This window comes from Pelophylax lessonae, assembly GCF_965119305.1.
Source record: "Pelophylax lessonae genome assembly, chromosome: 9".
Taxonomy (NCBI): domain Eukaryota; kingdom Metazoa; phylum Chordata; class Amphibia; order Anura; family Ranidae; genus Pelophylax; species Pelophylax lessonae.
In genome coordinates, this window is record NC_138776.1 from 240,589,656 (window position 1) to 240,609,512 (window position 19,857).

At 44.8% G+C, this 19,857-nt stretch overlaps 1 protein-coding gene across 1 annotated transcript in view; it reads left to right on the forward strand.

Moving 5' to 3' along the window:
* SSH3 (slingshot protein phosphatase 3) overlaps nucleotides 1-19,046 on the forward strand; it is an 84,969-nt gene extending 65,923 nt beyond the window's left edge. The window contains exons 12-15 of the mRNA XM_082266765.1: nucleotides 8,108-8,308; nucleotides 14,424-14,883; nucleotides 18,114-18,951; nucleotides 18,996-19,046. Coding sequence (XP_082122891.1) covers nucleotides 8,108-8,308; nucleotides 14,424-14,883; nucleotides 18,114-18,365 — 913 coding nt within the window. The 3' untranslated portion in view covers nucleotides 18,366-18,951; nucleotides 18,996-19,046. The remainder of the gene's footprint in view (nucleotides 1-8,107; nucleotides 8,309-14,423; nucleotides 14,884-18,113; nucleotides 18,952-18,995) is intronic.
* The last annotated feature ends 811 nt before the right edge of the window (nucleotides 19,047-19,857 follow it).

The window sequence follows — 19,857 nt, forward strand, 5'->3', positions numbered from 1 at the left end:
CAAAGTTACTTTTAACCCTTTTTCTGCCACAGGCGTAAGAAATAGGGTGGCACAGAACCCCTTGCTGCTGACCAGGTCAGTGACTATGAACTTATAGCAGAACTATCCCCCCCCTGATGCTGCTGACGTTAAGAATAGTTGTGATCAGCAGCTGACATGTCAGTCACTAAAGCTTGGGAACGATGTTGTCAAGCAGGCTTAAGTATAAAGCCCCGTACACACGCGTCGAAAATTGGCAGGGAATTTTCGTCCAATGTCTGATCTGACGATTTTCAGCTTGTTAGTATGATGCTTCCGACAACCAACTCCGATTTTTGGCCGAAAAAAATCTGGTGTGCAAACTATAAAATTTTTGTTGGCCGTCAACATAACGGCCGATTTTCGTGCAGTCAGTACAGATTTCGACAGGGAAAAATCTGATGAGCAAGACTGGGCATGCTCAGAGAAGAAAAAAGCAAACCAACACATGACATCCCTTCTGAAGTAGAATTTTGTTGGCCGAGAAAATTCGTGTGCAGTCTAGGCACATTCCAACCAACAAAACACAACTCTGGACAAAAGACAGACGATCGGTCGGCCGATAATCGTTGCGTGTGTACGAGGCTTTAGGATAATGCAGATCACCAACTGAGTCAGAGCCAGGAAACAAGCTGGGTCAGCAACATGCAGGCAAGAAGTATCAACAGCAGATTTGCAGTCGGGGGACAGGCCGGTTAGCAATTTGCAGGCAAGACGTATCAACAGCAGATTTGCAGTCAAGGACAGGCCAGTTAGAAACATGCAGGCAAGACGTATCAACACCAGATTTACAGTCCGGGACAGGCCAGATAGCAATATGTAGGCAAGCTGTGTGTAATGGTGCAGAGAGTGGCTGCTAACATCATCCTCTTTTTGTATCAATGGGGGACTCCACAGCCTCACATGACCAGTCTTAAGACTTCGGAATAGGTGAGTAGAACAAATAGCATAATATTTAGCTTGGGGGTCCTTCATGGGAGAGAGGGGTGATTGGGATGGGGGGGGGGGGGGGTAGGAGTGCAGAGTTGGGCTTTAACTCAACATTTTCCGGCTTCTCTCGAAGGTTAACATGGTAGGACGCGATTACCTGAGAACAGTCAATGATGAAGTTACACATTAACCTTTAGTCACTTTTATTTTGCACCTTCTCATTTCTGACTTGACATTCCCATCATTTTTCTAGCTTGAATGGCTGTCTCGCTTCCCACAAAGGAGGTTATTGGTAGAAGTACATCTGTTTTCTGCCTGCTTTCCTGGTTTGACTTCTACTTATCCTGGGATCTTCTCTAGTCTGCTGCCTTCCCCAATACTCCACAGGGTTTGTTCTCCACCTCGCTTTGCTGCATGCTTTTGATTCCGTTTTTATGTTGAGAATGTGTTCTGTGGTCCTTTTTGTGTGTGTGTTTTTTTTTTTTTCTGTCTTCTTTCGTGAGTTACTAGATTTCAATCAAACATCTGTTTTTCATTTTTTGTTTTTACACTCACTACTCCCTACACTTGTTTGGTCAGGTTTGTTTCTTTTATGTATTCTTTCACTCTATACATTTGCATATCCCATGTCCCTAAAACTATAGCCAACTACTGTCATGTAGCAAACGTCACACTTTCTTCGTCTAGAAGTAGTAGAGGATGAATAATCTTTTACACCATTCATCCATAACATTATGACTACCCACAATAACATTATGACCAGCCACCTCATATTCAAAAAGTCCCCCTTTAGCTGCCAAAACAGCCCTGACCCGTTGAGGCATGAACTCCACTAGACAAAGCATCACACTGCCTCTACCCGCTTGCCTTCTTCTATAGTGCATCTTGATGCCATCTCTTCCCCAGGTAAGCAATGCATGGAACTGGTCATCTGCAAGATGTCAAAGAAAACGTGATTCATCAGTGCAGGCCACCTTCCCATAATGCTACGTGATCCAGTTCTGATGCTCACATGCCCATTGTAGGCACTTTTGGCTGTGTACACGGATCAGCATGGACACACTGACCGGTTTGTGGCTTCGCAACCCCATACGAAACAAACTGCGATGCATTGTGTTCTGTCGCCTTTCTATCAGAACCAGCATTAACTTTGCAGCAATTCTAGCTACAGAAGCTCTTCTATTGCATTAGACTACACAGGCCAGTCTCCGCTCCCTACATGCATCAATGAGCCTTAATCACTCATGATCCTGTCGGCAGTTCACCAGTTCTCCTTCCTTGGACCGCTTTTCGGTCCTGACCACTGCAGACTGGGAACTTTTCACAAGAGCTGCAGTTTTGGAGTTGCTTTGACCCAGTTGTCTAGCCATTAACATTTTTGCCCCTGTCAGAGTCATTATCATCCTAAACTTGCCCATTTTTTTGTTTTCAACACCTCAACTTCAGTGACAACATTCACTTGCTTCCTAAAATATCCCACCCACTTTCTGGTGCCATTGTAAGGAGATAATTATTCCTTCTCACTTTACCTGTCAGTGGTGGTCATCATGCTATGGCTTACCAGTGTGTATGTATTTGTTAGTTTAACTGCCATTTTGTACACCTTTTTTTCCTGCCTCTAAACATCCCTCCATGTTAGCCTATGTGTACATACTTTTAGCAGTGTTTAGTGGCAGGAAAAAAACCCCACTGCCAGTGTGTCCAGGAGCAGCAGAGTTAACCACTTGCCGACCGCCGCCCGACTATATACGGCGGCGGTCAGCCCCTCCCAGGCAAAGTGACGTACCGGTATGTCACTAGCCTGGGAGCGAATAGGGGGCGAACGCGCGCCGCCAGAGGCGCGCTCCCGCCCCTGCTCGTACCAGAAGAAGCCGGCGCGTGTGACCGGCGGACCCAATGTCCGCCGGTCACTCACGATCGTCGGGTAGAGAGGGAGAAAGGCAGGCGGCTAATGTAAACAAAGCCGCCTGTCATTCTCCCCTGTGTAAAAGCACAGATCACTCGGTCCTGCTATGTAGAACCGTTGATCTGTGGTGTTACACACAAAGCCACATCCAATCACAGTAAGAATCACGCCCCTAGGGACACACTTAACCCCTCCCTCTCCAATAAAGTTAACCCCTTCCCTCCCAGTGTCATTTTTACAGTAACAGTGCATATGTATAGCACTGATTACTGTAGTAATGTCACTGGTAACCCCAAAAGTGTCAAAAATGTCAGTCAAGGGTCCGATCTGTCCGCCGCAATGTCGCAGTAGCGCAAACAAACAATTGCAGATCGCCGCCATTACTCGTTAAAAAAAAAAAACAATAAAAATGACAAAAATCTTTCCCTTAGTTAGTAAACGCAATAACTTTTGCGCAAACCAATCAAAATACGCTTTTTGCGATTTTTTTTTTAAACCAAACATATGTAGCAGAAAACAAATTGGCCTAAAATGTTAAAAAAATTTTGATTTTTACATTTTTTTGGGGGGGAATTTCATATAAAAAATTGTGAAAAATATTGTTATTTTTGCAAAATTGACGCTCTTTTTTTTGTTTATAGCGCATGATCAAAACATTGCACAGGTGATCAAATACCACCAAAAGAAAGCTCTGTTTGTGGGAAAAAAAGGACGTCAATTTCATTTAGGTACAGCGTCGCACGACCGCGCAATTGTCCGTTAAAATCACGCAGTGCCGAATTGCAAAATAGGCCCCGGTCAGGAAGGGGGTAAAATCTTCCGGGGCTTAAGTGGTTAAGGCAGAAAAAACGCTTCACGCTACTAAAAGCTGCTAAAGGCGCCTAAACGTTTGGTGCTTGAGCATCATTTCAATGGCCAGAATAAATTATTTATTCTGGCCAATGAGATAAATTAACGCCCAAGAGCGTGATGCCTGTAAAAGCTCCTAAAAATTTTTGCTAAGCTTTATACACTTTTACAAGCATCAGGTGTTTCTTTTTTTCTGCAAAAATGCTGCTGGCTTCTAGGAGAGTTAAAATAGCATCCTGTGTGCATGAGGCCTAACCGGTATGAAAAATTATGATAAAAATAATCTTGCTCTTGATCAGACAGCATTGACCTATTTTGAAATTGGGTATAATCCTCATTTATTGATACGTGGATAATGGAGCTATGCATTTTTTTTTCCTATTGAGCTGATTGCGGTTTCAGCACAGGTATACCACTTTTCAGCACTTTCCAACCTCTTAATTCTCATCTGTGCCATATTTTTTTACAAGGGAATATATTGGCAGCTTTCACAATAAACAGGGATAATGAGCTTATATAGTTGGGGATGTACAAAATACGTACAGTAGACTGCTAATATAATTAAGGCAAATTCCAAACAAAAAGACTATTGAATGTCATAATAAGGTACGTATAAGTAACAATACGTCAACATCAAGGATTTTGATAGGTTTACAGTGAAAGGGGTGAGGAAGATTGTGACCACTGTGGAGTAGAGGTCACATGTGTAGGCTCAGCTGGTAATGTGGAATAACCAAAAGTGCCTAAGCAGCAATGGTGGAATGGACTGAAAACTGCCATGGTAAAGGGAAAGTTCAGAAATGGGGTAGTGAGATTAGGGAGAGAGAGAGGTAAGATAAGAAGAGGGATGGGGAGAAGATGGAGGAAAGTGGGAAAAGAGATTGAGGGTGGAGGTCCCGGGGGCTTATAGTGCTAGTTACATCAAATGGGTACAAAAAGATTGTCAAATCTTGATGGGTTGACATATGTTGCTCAGGGTAGCCGAACTCGAAGAAACTTGTCATGAGTCCGTTAGTATAGCTGTAAATTTTTCTTTAAAAAATTATATTGTTCACTTGGTTCTTTACTGCCTCGAAACAGAGGATGGGGCATTTCCAAGCCCTAGCTATAGTGAGCTTAGCATCTGTAAAGTCGTGTAGCAAGCATCCATTCAGGACGAAGAAGAGATCAGTGCTATGTTTTGGCCAAAGCTTAATATGTTAGGAACTTGTATTGAATCCATAAGGAACAATAAGGTTATCATGATGTCATTTTTGCTCAAAGACTCTGGAGTTCTTGTGCTGAAGGAATCTAACAAGCGGGAAACAACTATATTTTAGATAGATTGGTTTCTCTATATATTATCCAAGGGTAAACCAATAGGTCTTCCTTCCATGCTTCATTACTCATTACCATATTCCACTGTAAGTCTGATTTAATGTTTCAGCTGTTTGTGCAAGGGGTGATAGCAGTATTTAATCAGCAAGTATTGAAAGTAGCTATTAGAGATGGGCTCAGGCATGTTCGGGATCCTTGTGCCAACCCACCTGCCCGATCCCACCAGGAAGCCGACACTGCACACCACTAATCACAAGCAGTCAGACATTTCCCAGTCCGCAGCTTCACAGATCAGGAAACTTCTGTAATTAGCGGTGTTTAATGTCAGCTTCCTGATGGGATCGGGCAGGTGGGTTGAGACTAGGATCCCGAACACACCTGAGCCCATCTCTAGTTGATATACACAGCACAATAAAAATAACCAATTTGATGAAAGACTGATTCAGTTGAGAGCAACTATTGATGACTTAAATCATTTAAAATGGAACTAAAATATTCTGAGTAAAATTAGCTCACTATATGGCGCACTTGCATACAAAAGTGTCCTTTTCCAGCACTGACAGATTCAGGCTTGCAGTTGCCACTTCACCCTCTGCCATCTTCACCTCTTTTTCTGGGTCCCCGGTCACTTCTCTTCACCCGATGGGCAGCCATGGATGGCGCAACTCCTGTTCACACACACACATACCATATATACTCGAGTATAAGCTGATCCAAATATAAGCCGAGGCACCTAATTTTACCACAATAAACTTGGGAAACTTATTGACTCGAGTATAAGTCTAGGGTGGGAAATGCAGCAGCTACTTGACCCAACTGGACCACCACGAGACCCAAAACAGGGGCTGCGGGCATGGTGCAGGAGATGCAGGACTGTGGGCATGGCACAGGAGATGGTACAGGCATGGCACATATAGGGCACTGATGGTACAGGAGATGCAGTGCTGCGGGCAAGGTACAGGAGTCTCACTTACCTTAACCTGCAGTGTTGCGGAGGAATCTCACTTACCTTTCCGCCTTACATTTAACAATGGCGCCGGGAATAGCCGAACGTGTACAGGCTTTCCTCAGTGGTGGCGGCGCATGCGCACTGACCTGTGAAAAGGTAAGTGAGACCGTGACTCGAGTATAAGCCGAGGGGGGCTTTTTCAGCATGAAAAAACATGCTGAAAAACTCGGCTTGTACTTGAGTATATACAGCAGTTCTCGATAACTGGCTTCCGAAGCGAGGAATGTATACTGCACAGCTCTTAGGATGTGCAATGAATGCTGAAAAGAGAAAGGATGGAACGCCACACTAGTAAAGAGTAAAAGTGGTTTCAGCCTGATTCCTCCAAGATCACCCCCCCCCCCCCCCCATGCATGTCGCCCCACCTACGGGGCCTAGTTCCTATGATGCAAAATGGGTTGTGGGCATGATGTGGAATGGGTCGGGATGAACCCGCTTTTAGGGCTCCATTCACACCTAAATGATCTACAGCGTAAGCTGCTGCAGCTCGTTTTTATTTTTTTTAATGGAGTGTTTTTTGGAGTGGTACCATTCATTTAAATATGCCTCCCTCCGCTCTTCAAAGCGGCTCCTGTACTAAATCTATAGAAGGGGGGAATGTGGGAATTTGAATGAGGCGCAAGTTCATACATGCCATGTGCCTCCATCCCTAATTAATTATAAAGAGGAAAGGGTTGGGACTTTAGATGACATGTACTAAATCTTGGCACAGATCCAGGAGCGTTTGCGGTTGCAATTTTTGTCGCTCGATTCCGCTCGCGATCCGGATCGCTCAAGTGTGAACGGAGCCTTACTCTTCTTTACATCTGGGTGTGCGGCATTCCAGCCTCCCTCTTTCCATTTGTGTAAACAGAGATGGGACGGGCTCTGTTACCACCAGCACCTTCTCAATGGGAGTCACTTGAGTATCACAGGAAGACTGTTTGAAGCGGCACCTGAAGTCTTTATGGTTCTTGGTCATAATGAAAAGAATAAGTCTTTGACAGAATAGACTTTGCATGTCCATAATATACTAAGCTAAGATAGGACCAATAAAATAAGAAATTGTTCTTTACACGTGATCCTTGCAGAAGGGTTTTGCTTCGGGTGTTTGAGGTTGTGTGTCCTTTGGCTTCGGTGATGGAAATCCAGTCCTGGGTGGGTGAAGTTAGGAGCTCTGGTATACACATAATACTGAAAAAGTCCTAGAGAAATGGGAGAATCACCTTGCCAGTGTCCAGGCATAGCTGAACTATTCAGTTTTAGCAGAATGACCCTTTATGAGCCCGATACCAAGTCCCATTCCAGTGTTAACACAAACTGCTCTAAAAAATATAGAATTAAAGATGATTTTTTTTTTTTTTTTTATGTTAAGCCCCACTTACACATCTTAATCACTATAGGAGGATTGTATCAATTAGGCTTAGAAATGTTGTGGAAACCAAACTATATGTAGATAAAATGGGAGTATAAAAGATGCATGTGTTGTATTAATTTTTTACCTAAAAAAGAGAGAATTTTAGGGTCCAGTAAAAATAAACGACATACTTTCCAAAAATTGTCTTCACTCCATGTTGGTTAAGCAAGGCCCCCCCAACAAACTTTGTCCATTGCCCTTCATTCCCACTCCATGGTTGATGGGATTTTATATGTTAACTGTCCCAAACTGAATCCCTAATATTTCCAGTTTGCTATTTATTGTATCCAGTCTCTAAGCCCTGAAGAAGGGGTCTGACCCTGAATCATGTTGGATGGCTTCCTTTTCCAAATATAGGAGTTTTATAAAGACCAGAACTCCTTGAGACCTTTCTTTAAAGCGTGCCTAACCCTGAAAAAGTATCATATTTTATTGGTTGTTGTAGAACATTGCAGTCATGGGAAGGATACACTGCATTCTCAGATTCACCAGCAGGTCATTCTGACTATGGAAATATGTAAGCTCTGGGAAACCTTCTACACAATAGTACAATATATAATAGAATTTGTACAGGGTTTTTCCACCTTCTTGAATAATGCCATAAAGGAAATGGTTGTATGTAGCAGAACCTTCTCTCTGAAGTCACATTACACATCACCCCTTTCTTCTTTCTCCTCCACAGACGCCAGAACACCTGCGTCCTTGTACACTGCAAGATGGGGGTGTCCCGCTCGGCCTCCACAGTGATTGCTTATGCCATGAAGGAGTATGAATGGACACTGGAACAAGCTTTGAAACATGTCAAAGAGAGGAGGAGCATCGTCCAACCGAATGCTGGATTCCTGCGACAGCTGCAGACATATCAGGGCATCTTGGGTGCAAGGTGAATAGCTGTTTAGGTGTAATATAATTTCTCTTTCGTTCATTGACAAACACATTTCCTGATCTTCTTAACCATACTGCCCCCTACAGGAGTAGGATACTAGGCAGAAAAAATTCTGGCTACGCCTATGGGCAGTCCCAGGGAGTATACTCCCTCTCTCTGCTATAGGTACTCAGTTTTTTTCCTGCCTAGTCAGGATTAAGGACATAGCCCCACCGGACGAGGGCTGGCCTGCGAGTTAAACGCCTCGCAAGGTCGCATACGACCGGGCCTCCACCCGAGTCGCAGCGTTCCTCCTGGCCGACAGCCCCCCATTTCAATGGGAGGGGTTCTGTCTGGAGCGGTGCCCGCCTGGTTCCGGGTATGGTGAGTAGCTGTCCCCTCCCCTCTCCCCACGGAGGGTTTTGGGGTAGATGTGGGCCCCTCCATGGGACCGTCGGACCTCTGGGTTCCCCTCCTTCCCATTAGGAACCCTCGTCCTTGGTCTTGTGGTCCCTGTGGGCCATATCGCCCCCCCTCCTTCACTGACGCTGTGGGTTGGCCTGGTCCACCGCCTGGGGTGGGGACAGGGTGCTGTGCTGCCGGTGGGGGGACTGTATTTGGTGGAGGCCCCTGTCAGGGCCGCCCATTCCTGCCTGTGCCGTTTTCTGAGGCCTAGGTATCTCTCCTGGAAGCCTCGTGGGGCCATTTTCTTGTAGCCTGTGTGCTCAATGCACGGCGGCCATGTTTGTGTAGTCCGGCGGCAATTTTGCGGTGGTTTGCCCCTGAAAAAAGCAGCAGCCATGACAGTGGAGCCCTCTGGGCGGCGATTTCGGCGGTGGGAGCCCCTCTTCCTCCCCTGCTGCTGACTGCTTGGCTCCTTTCATTTCCTGATTGCCGCACGTGCAGATTCTCCTGGTGGCTGTGGTGCCTGGTTTCTGCTGGGTGGTGAGTCTGGTGGGGTCGTCTCCCTCTGCTGAAGATCGATTAGGTGCTCTGTTACTGGTGACCGAGAGGTGCTGCTGGAGCGGTGGGGGTGTCCCTTAGCAGTGTTTTACACTTTTTTGTGGGGGTCCCACTGGTGACTCGTGGAGTATTTGGAGCACATCTCCCCACTTGTTCCTCTCTCTGAGACTGCAGGGCCCTCCCGGGTCCCATCCAACCATCGATGCACTGATGGCAGTCCTGGAGTCCATCGTGTCCTGGGTGGAGGTGATTTTTGGGAGACGGGCTGGCAAAAAGCACCCCCGTTTTCCCCTGCCTTATCTGTCTCATCAGATCCTGAATCTGATTCTGCCACCGCGGACATGGGTCACCCTGCTGGGTCTGCGACCACGCGCCCTGAATCCTCAGATCGTGAGGAGGATTCCTCTTCTGCAACAGTGTACGAAAAGGCGCTGGTGGACGCATTTATTGTAGCTGTGCATGAGACCTTAAAGATGGAGGCCCAGGTTCTCTTTGGCACTCACAAACCATCCAGAGCGGAAAAGGTGTTCCCTTTCCCCTCCTATTTTGACAGAGTTGTCACTAAAGAGTAGGGACGACCAAAGCGTCCCCTTGGGGTCCCTAAGCGATTTGCTAGGCGATACCCCTTTGAGGAGTCCCTTCTTAAGAAGTGGACTGTTGCACCAGTGGTGGACCCTCCGGTTTCCAGATTAAACAAGACAACCATGGTTCCGGTTAAAGAGTCCCCGGCCTTTAAGGACCCAGCTGACATGAAGGCGGAGGCTGTGGCCTGCATTGTGTACACCCTGGCTGGATCGGCACTCAGGCCAATATCTCAATTGCCCTGGTATCGCAGATGCTGACTGAATGGGCTAGGCTTTTGCGCCGTGACCTGGAGGTGGGAGTAGCTCCAGGTGGGAGTTGCTTCAGGAAGCGTGGGGTGAAATTTCTTCAGATTACCTCAACAAATTGACAGCTAGAATGCCAAAGGTCTGCAAGGCTGTAATTGCTGCAAAATGGAGAATACTTTGATGAAAGCAAAGTTTGAAGGACAAAATTATTATTTCAAGTAAAAATCCTTATTTCTAACCTGGTCAATGTCTTGACTATATATTTTCTATTCATTTTGCAACTCCTTTGATGAATAAAAGTGTGTTTTCATGGAAAACATGAAATTGTCTGGGTGACCCCAAAATTTTGAATGGTAGTGTATTTGTTCATTCATAACGTTTTTACTACTGATATATTTGAAACCATTTTTTAGATTTGTTTTACTTGCTGTAGCAGCGCTCCCTGCTTTGTAACAGCAGGTGGGGGATCTTCTCCCTACACCCGCTGGCACAACTTGATAGCTGCGCAGTCATGTGGGGCTCCCCCCACACAGCCGCGTTATTCATTAACAGTTTTCTGTGAATTAATTAGACTACAAGTTACGTCAGCCATTGCGGTTGCCGGCTACTATGAGGGTGCTGGTGAGCGCTCTTGTAGTTAATTGATTCCTCCTGCCATTCAGTAGCTGCCTGCTGTAAAGATCCAGGGTGATTAAACTCAAATGGTGCATGCGATTTCAAGAAATCGTGCCATTCCAGTCTGCAGTGGCATCCCACTTTTATTTAAAGGAACAGAAAGTTAAACAACAGAATTTTCCCTCGCAGGGGGTTTCACCATAACGGTAATTTGATAGTTTAGCCTCCTGGCTTACTTGTAACACAGCTGCTTCAGGTCTCACACCTAGGCCTTAGGGCTGCTGCTCAGACCAACACAATTACCCTTTGGTCAAGCTTCCTTATAGCTTTTCTTGGGATCAGCTTCACGCTGTGCTGTTGCGGACTTCCTCTGCCACCTGCAGACATGTACACTCAAACTGCCACCTGCAACCTCTCTCTCTTAGAGTAGGTGGGAGCCCTCTTGACTCCCATACACAGACCCCGTGTCTGTAGGGTAGTGTCCTCCTGACTCCTCGGCCAGACCTCCTGTCTGCCGGGTGGAGCCATCTCCAACTGGGAGCCCTGAGCTTTAACCCTGGGAAGCTTATGAACCCAGCCCACAGGCGTGCAATCAGCATGCCTGCCTCAGCAAAAATCAAGCCTAGATTGCTAACCCAAACAGTGACCCGCGGTTGCCTTTCTACGCTGCCCATACAAGGAGATACAGGGAGAATGCTTACTGAGAGTCTGCAGCAGCCTGGCATTGCACCTATCATCTGCTGATCGTGTGTGCAATGTGAAAAAAACAAGGTCATCCATGCCTCCTATTATTTTTGGTTGCCCTTCTCTGCACTCACTTTTTAAAATGTCCCCAATATTTGGGTAAACTGGTGCCCAAACCTGCATATTCCAGATAATGAAATTGCAACTTGGCATTGCATGCTTTTAATAAGTCAATAACAGAACACCCAGATCCTTCTCTACCAAGTAGTGCTCCTCCTAGTACGTATGATGAATGCATCTTTTTAGCCGCCAAGTGCATAATTTTACCTTTTTTATCAACCTTAAACCTCATTTGCCACATAGTTGCTTAATTCAACAGTGTATTGAGGTTGGTTGTAAGTTGGAGACATCCTGTAAGGATTCCATTACATAGCTTGTCTAAAAAAACACAGAAGTAGTACTTCTAATCCCCAAATCTGTATAATTTATAAATAGGTTAAAAAGTAATGGTCCCAGGCAGGACATAAAACAAGAATATTTAAAAAAAAAAAAAAAAGAAGGGGGTCCCAATACACCAATGGTACACTACTAATAGCCTTAGACCATTCAGAGTATAAATCATTAACTAAAAATTACAGTATGAATCAGAAATCTAAAATGACATTCAAATCTCATATGATGGATGTTTAAGATAACTAATAAAGTTCATATAATGAATATGGGAAGGAAATATGAAAGCCCTCCACACCAGGTTCAGGGCAATGAGAAATGCCCACACTACCACTGTGTTTCCAGCCAGCCTCCTGACCAGAAAGGTTGGACCCTCAAGCTATAGAGCGGTCATATGAGCGTGTGACATAGAAGTATCCACGACTCAGCACTGAACATCCGGTAGAGCGAACCATCGATAAGCTGATCTTGTAGGTTCAAACGAGCAGCTGCACGATTGAACATAAACTCCTCAATCACATAAGGCTCACCGAGATGATAAAAAAAAAAAATCTCCCATAGTGAGGTATGCAAGGAATAGTGGAAAATACTTTTTTAAAATGTACTTACAAACACCAAAGTAAAAATGAGCATCCAAACAGTTCAATCAAAATGGAGGCTAGTAGAGTGCTTGTGTCATACATCAGGTCCCGCCTAACGTGTTTTGTCATCAGCAGACCTCATCAGAGGCCTTCACTATGAATCATTAACCACTACTCTGTGAATTCGGTCTATTAGCCAGTTTTCTATTCATTTACAAACTGAATTTTCCAAACCTGTAGACTTTTACCTTCCACATTAGCCGTGTGGAGAACTGTCTCAAATGCTTTTGTAAAAATTGAGTATACTTTATCTACAGCCAATCCTACTACTCCTACTTTATACTTTCTTTTCTCATTTACTTTTTTTTTTTTTTTTTACAGTACTCTTTTTGGGTTTGTGCTTTGTTGCAAATATTTGGTTTGATTCAGTGCTTCAATGAGCAACCCGGTTTCTTCCTGTAGGCTGCACTATAAACCTGTTATATTACCTAATAATTCTCTGGACCCCAAATGGACTTTAAGAAAATGATCTATTTTTGTCTTTAAATGTACTTTAATGCATCCAGAATTGTACAATGTTGTGAGCAATATCCTCATTGTTCCCTTATTTTTATAAAATAAAAAAGAATGTTGTTCCACCAACTCCCTATTTTCCTCCTTTCCAAACCCCCCACCTCTTAGCTTCTCACTTTTTTTCCCTTTTTTCCCTTTGATTCCCCAAGTTTAATTTTTGCTTTTAATCATGGTATACAGGATAACTCAGTGAGTAGACTTTGTACCTAATATCCATAGTCAAAGTAGTTGTTTTAAAATAATACTTTTCAAACTGGGGAAAAAATGCACATTTTATTATTTAGTTTTAAATTCTAATGTTAATAATCTTTTTTTTTTCTGTTTTAATACACCAGTGTTTTTTTTTTATTCTTTATGTAAGTGAACAAAATACCTTTTTAATCCTCAGACTACATCTCCCAGATTTTCGAGCAGCAGTAAATGCATACAACCTCCAGCTCCTCCCTATGTGTTTCGTCAGATATGACATCATTGGGGGTACCTTTTTAAATTTCATCTGATCTCTTGTGTGCAGTTAACTGCCTTATGCTGCACGCTTATCAGCTGCATTGTTCTAAGCTATTCCTGTGGACTACAGAACCTGCCCCATGTTTTATGGATAAGAAGCGATGGTGAGGTGGTCTGTAGTCCAAATAACACTTATTGTCCAAGGCTGACAACCTTGTCCCGGTTCCTCCAATGATTCAGTATGGTTTGTGAGCTTTATCACCCTAGAGCAGGAAGGGCTACTGGCAGAATCACTAAGTGAAAATAATGGAAGGAAGCCTGAAAAGCGAAGGCAACCACCACATCTGACTTGTAATCCACAATATATTACATTTTTGTTTTTGGGTTTTGGTCTTTAACTTTAAGAGCCGGTCCACACTGCCGCGACTTGTCAGACGACTTGTCAGCCTGACAAGTCGCGCTCCCTCGTGGTCCATTGACCGCTACAGCAGTGGTCCCCAACTCCGGTCCTCAGGGCCCACTAACAGGCCAGATTTTAAGTATTACCTTGGGGAGATGCAGACTAGAATACTGCAATCACTGAGTAGCAAATTATATCACCTGGGATGTATTTCAGTTATCTTGCAAACCTGGCCTGTTAGTGGGCCCTGAGGACCAGGGTTGAGGACCACTGCGCTACAGGACCCGTTCTAATAGGAGCGACACAAGTCACTCCGACTTAGAAAAAGGGTCCTGTACTACTTTGGGGCGACCTCGGAGCGACTTGCATAGACTTTCATTATGTGAAGTCCATGCAAGTCGCTCCAAAGTCGTGGTGCATGGTAATGCACAAGTCGCCCCCGAAGTCGTGCAGAGTCGTGTCGCCTCAGTGTGAACCGACTCTTAGGCATTTCTTACAATATTTCACATTTTATGCTTTTTTTTGCTGTACATAATTACTTTTTTTTTTCTATCCCTTCTTTTTTTACATTTCCTGGGCACTGAATACAGTAAGCAGCGGCACAGTTATTTGTGGGACCCCAGCTCCGCACCTGCCATTTCGAGGTACCCCAGCCCCCCGGATTCTCTGACTACACTACCCTCTGCCCCTAAACAAAAGATGAACCTGCGTTTTCTTATGAGGTCTATCAGTGAGATGGAGGTTACTGACTCCACCCCTGAGTTGAAAGGCAAGCCAGTAGAAAGAGAGAATTTTGCCTCCGACAGGGGCAGTAGCCAACTGGAAGGCTTTGACTCTGTGCCTGAAGAGGAGGATAACCTATCAAACCAACTGCATAGTCTGTCATCCCTGGGTGATAGCTTGCTGGAGAGAAACGATACTTCAATGGATCAAGACGAGAGCACAAATATGCTCTACCTGGATGAGCAAGATGGCGAATTGGCAGAATCCTTCACAAGGAACAATACAAAATGTACTGCAATGCACGAGGAGAGTACGTCAATGGATGAGGTTAGTGGAAGAATAACCAAAAATGACTTTGCCTTTTATTAGTAATATCGTGTAACATTGTTTTTTCTCTTTATCCTTTTAGCTTTAAAATTCATAGTTGCCTTTTGAAACCGGTTCAGGTTTTCCTTTGGCCACACTGTCCATTGAGCTATTATTCAAAGCTCTGTACTTCCTGCTTTGTGATTGGCTTTTCATAACAATCTGCCAGATGAAGAAATTATCTCAAAACTGTAACCAGCTCTGGAAGAGTCGGCGGACTCCGTTTTTTCTCAGCGGTGGATCGATCCACCGATCCCCCGCTGAGCAGGAGGATGGCAGCTCTGTCTCCGCGCTGTGTACGGAGACAGAGCTGTCAGGTCCCCACTGTTCTCCATGGGGGAATCGGATGAGAACGGACCGCCTGTCCATTCTCATCTGATCCGCCAGACGGATGGAAAATAGAGTTTCCATCCGTCCGGATTTGATGGATCGGATGTCAGCAGACATGTCTCCGCTGACATCCGATGCCCCATAGAGATGCATGGGGCATCCGTTCAGATCCGCCTGAAAAACGAAGGGAGATCTGAACGGTCCGCTTGTGTGAAAGGGGCCTTATTCCTGTTGTCTTATAGCCCCACCCCACAGCCACACCTTTTTGTCCTGTTTCACCATGATTAGACTTTATCTTCCAATTATGGCCAATTTCATCAGAGGGTGTGTCTATGGGCTGAGGACTGTTAAGCTGGCCATACATTATACAATTGTCTTATACAATTTCCTTTAGATTTACCTTCAACTATGTGGCGCAAGGGCCTGCCTGATTGCATAAAAATTGAAAGTGTTTATTTATTTTTTTTAGTTTTTTTAAGGAGTGACGTGATCAGCCATTGGTGTGGCCATTGGATAGTGCAGTGCGACAGAGCAAGGTTGGGTTCTTGTGACTGGCACCACTGCTTAACACATACTTTTTTTTTTTTGTCAAAAGTATTTTTGTCAAAAGTATTGGGACTCCTGCCTTTACACACGCATCCCAGTCTTAGTCTTTAGGATTCAATATTGCGTTGGCCCACCCTTTGCTGCTATAACAGCTTCAACTCTTCTGGGAAGGCTGTCCACAAGGTTTAGAATTGTGTCTACGGGAATGTTTGACCATTCTTAGTGCATTTGCGAGGTCAGGCTTTTATGTTAGAGCAGAGAATGTGAACCAGGCCTTCTCATCCAATTCATCCCAAAGGTGTTCTATCTGGTTGAGGTCAGGACTCTGTGCAGGCCAGTCAAGTTCCTCCGCCCTTGTTGATCCATGTCTTTGTGGACCTTCCTAAATGATTGGCAGCACTGCTGTCCAAGGCTGGCTATGTTGCTCCTCCACAAATGCATTGGAGGAGTGAATGTAGTCATCCTAATACAGGAGGTGGGCTACTGGCCGATCATAAAGTAAAAATAAAGGAAAAAAAAAAACTAATGTAACCACAACATATGATTGGTAACATTCAATATATTTCGTTTTTGCATTTACTAATGCTTTACAGTAATCCCACTGCCTGCCTTTGTCTAAACACTGCTTGGCTTTTTGCATGCTTTTGAAGCCCTGGCTCTCACTAGTGCAACTTCTCATGCGACTTGCTGCAATGTGGACACAGCCCTATGACAAGTCAAAACCGTTAATTTCAATTGTTTCCATCTTAATTGCTGCTACAAAAAAAAAAATAGTTCTTGCTCTTCTTTTTTTGCATCTTCTTTGCCGCGAGTGCCATAGACTGCAATTTTAAAATCTCAAAAACTTGCAAGGAAGTGTTTGCGGCTTTGGCTGTAACTTTTAGAGGGTTTTGTAAGTTCCATATTATGTGTCGCACTCTGTTTTGATATAATTGGCCAAAGCTAAAGTCACAAAACGTCAAAGTCGCATCGAATTTTAATACCTGCTATCACCAGTGGGTGTTACACAGTAGAGTATGTTAACTCCATCCTGCTGTTTTTTTTTTTTTTATGCAGGCAATAATTTAACATTTTCAGCTAGTGTACAAATTTTCCAGTTTTTCAGGTGGACCTGATCGAACCCTTCACCCCTATGGAGTGGCGGATGTCAGCGGTGACATGTCTGCTAACACCCGCCGCTATCTCATCCGATCCTGTCCGCCAAATCCAGACGGATGGTGACCCTATTTTCCATCTGTTTTGGAGGATCAGATGAAAATGGACAGGTGGTCCGTTTTTATCCGATCTCCCCATAGAAGAGAGCAGGACTCTAATAGGTCCATCTCAGCACAGTGAGCGGAGACAGACCTGCCATCTGCCTGCTCAGCGGGGATCAGCGGGTTGATCCCCGCCGAGCAAGCAGATTTGGTTAAACGGATCCGCCCAGTGTGAAAGAGCCCTAACTCTAGTAAAGCGCTTCCTCCCAGGGGATGACTGGCAACCTTTGGCCCAGGGAGCAAGTACAGTCCATAGGCCCATGGTGTAGCAACTCAGACCCCCCTTTCCACTCTCCCTCTTCCTGGCCTCCTTCTGACCCCCATTCCAGGCTGAATCTCTGCTCCAGGTACTCTCTACCCACCAGCCGAATCCGGGTTCTCAACCTGGCCAGCAGGGGGGCGGTTGGGGGGAGCTGGGACAGCTTGGTTCGGGCTGGCCGGGGGAGAGTCTCAAGTGGGGCATAGAACCGGCTTCTGCTCAGACACAGTTTACACCATCCATGCCGCACTCAGTAGGTCAGCAGCGGGGACTTTTTACTTCTCTTCACCAGGAATCCTTTTGGCATTTCTGTGGCAGAAGCTGTGCAGCCTTTTTACAGGGCATCAGAGCGGGCCAGGGGGCAATTTCCCCCCTGCCCCCTGGCCCAGTCCTCCCCTGCTTCCTCCAACTTTATAATTAGTGGAGTAAACAGGGAAAAAAAATAAAAAATACCCGCATCCACACAAGTAATGTGGATGCAGAGATCTCCCCAGCTGCATTTTTGTATTCTGACTCACCACCCTTTCAGAATACACAGATCAGCACTACAGCTATTGGCTGCAAGTGCTGGTCGAATGCTAGCTTTTCAGCATGATTGTTCGAAAGACGTCAGAGAAGAGGAGATGAGTACACACAGACCGACCAAGTCAGCCAATGTTTGTATCCGGCTTTAATCAATAAAAATCAAAATTCAGTTTTAGAATTCCATTCCTACCTTTCTGGTAAATTTAAGTCTATTCTGACTCTGCTGCCACACAAGGGATTTCATAGTCGTAAATTCTCCTTTGTTTATTTTTTAGGTGTTTGTTTCTCCCTCCTCGTCCCCGCGCTCTCAATCCTCAGCATCCCGTAGAAGAGCAAGACGCAAAAAGAAACTTCAGACTCAGCACCCAGTAGAGAACACGCGAGCGGGCCTTTCATCAAAGTCCGAATCGGTGGCCGTGCTTGAAGGAGCAGGACTTGTATCTAAGCGTCTGCAGGAAGTAGAACAAGCCCGCAAATCTCGGATCATGCGACAGAGCAATGTTGGAGAGACGCCAGAGGAATCATAGACCTTCAAGGCTTCCACGTGTGTTTTTGGCCAAGGGAATGCAGGCAGTATTTGACCTGGGGGAGCATATTTTTATATTTTTGTAAAGAAAAATTATTTTTCCATTGCCATTACCACATAAGGTAGACAGCGGAAGCTTTGAAAGAAAAGACTCAGGGATGGTATTCACGTTTTTTATTTGGTTATTTTTAAAATATGTTTGTCATAATATTCATTTTAAGAAATAAAATGGAGTCAGTTGAGTCTTTGAGGACCAAATATCTTCAACAGCATGGCTGGCGCAGCATCAGAGGCCACTTGCATAATGGCCAATGTTACTGTCTTTCAAACACACTGGCACACATCATACCCATGATGATATTTGCATTACTTTTCATATTTGAAGAGTAGAAGCTACCTGCAGCGAACAGATTCAAGATTTCAGCCTCCCGTATTGGAGTAGGATAGGGACAGTCCAAATCGGGTTGGTTGCTGATAGGATTTGTTTTTTTTTCTGTTCAGTCTTGACATTTACACAGCCCTGCCTGCAAGGGCAGGAGACCTCGCTTTTTCCTGCCGAAGTTCAGTACCATTTGTAGATCTTGTCTGTCCCCCAGACTGTGGTTGGACAGATCAAGAAGTCGTCCCCCAGCCTGTGGTTGGACAGATAAAGGAGAAGCAACAGTCTGACGAGCTTATCTCTCTGTTAACCTCTTTACATTGACCACCTCCCGGCCGTTTAAGAGTTCTAAAAGCTGGGAGGTGAGCATTCAGATCATGTGACCACCGTGATTGGTGGTCACATGATCACCACAAGCTCCTGATTGCTAGTATGCATCGAGAGCTTTCCAGTATCCTCGGGCTGTTTTTAACAGGACCGCTCGGCGCTAAGGCACCACCCGACGAGCGGCCACATATATGCAACTGGCATCAAAGGGTTTAATACAAAAACATTCTACATAGTGGAGGGTTTTTTTGAGGCTCAGACCACCCAAAAATAGATTGCATCATAAGCTCATCGGATTTTATTATACATCATCTGTCGAATTAGATTAGAAAATATATAAAGGCTGACAAAAAGTTACTTGATCCTCAGGCTGTATATATCAACACTCTATATTCCACATGACATTAAAGCAGTATTAAACCCAAAACCTGAAATATATTGCAGCTTACCAATCCTTAGATGTAAACGGTGCATTTGTTTTCTTTTTTTTTTTTTTAGGCTTTTCCCCCCTCTGTTTTCACCTGATGATCTGGCCAGTACCACACCACCTGTATTATTAGAGTGGTCCCACACTGGATGAATGAGCACAGGGGTGTATTATTAGAGTGGTCCCCACACTGGATGAATGAGCACAGGGGTGTATTATTAGAGTGGTCCCACACTGGATGAATGAGCACAGGGGGGTATTATTAGAGTGGTCCCACACTGGATGAATGAGCACAGGGGGGTATTATTAGAGTGGTCCCACACTGGATGTATGAGCACAGGGGGGTATTATTAGAGTGGT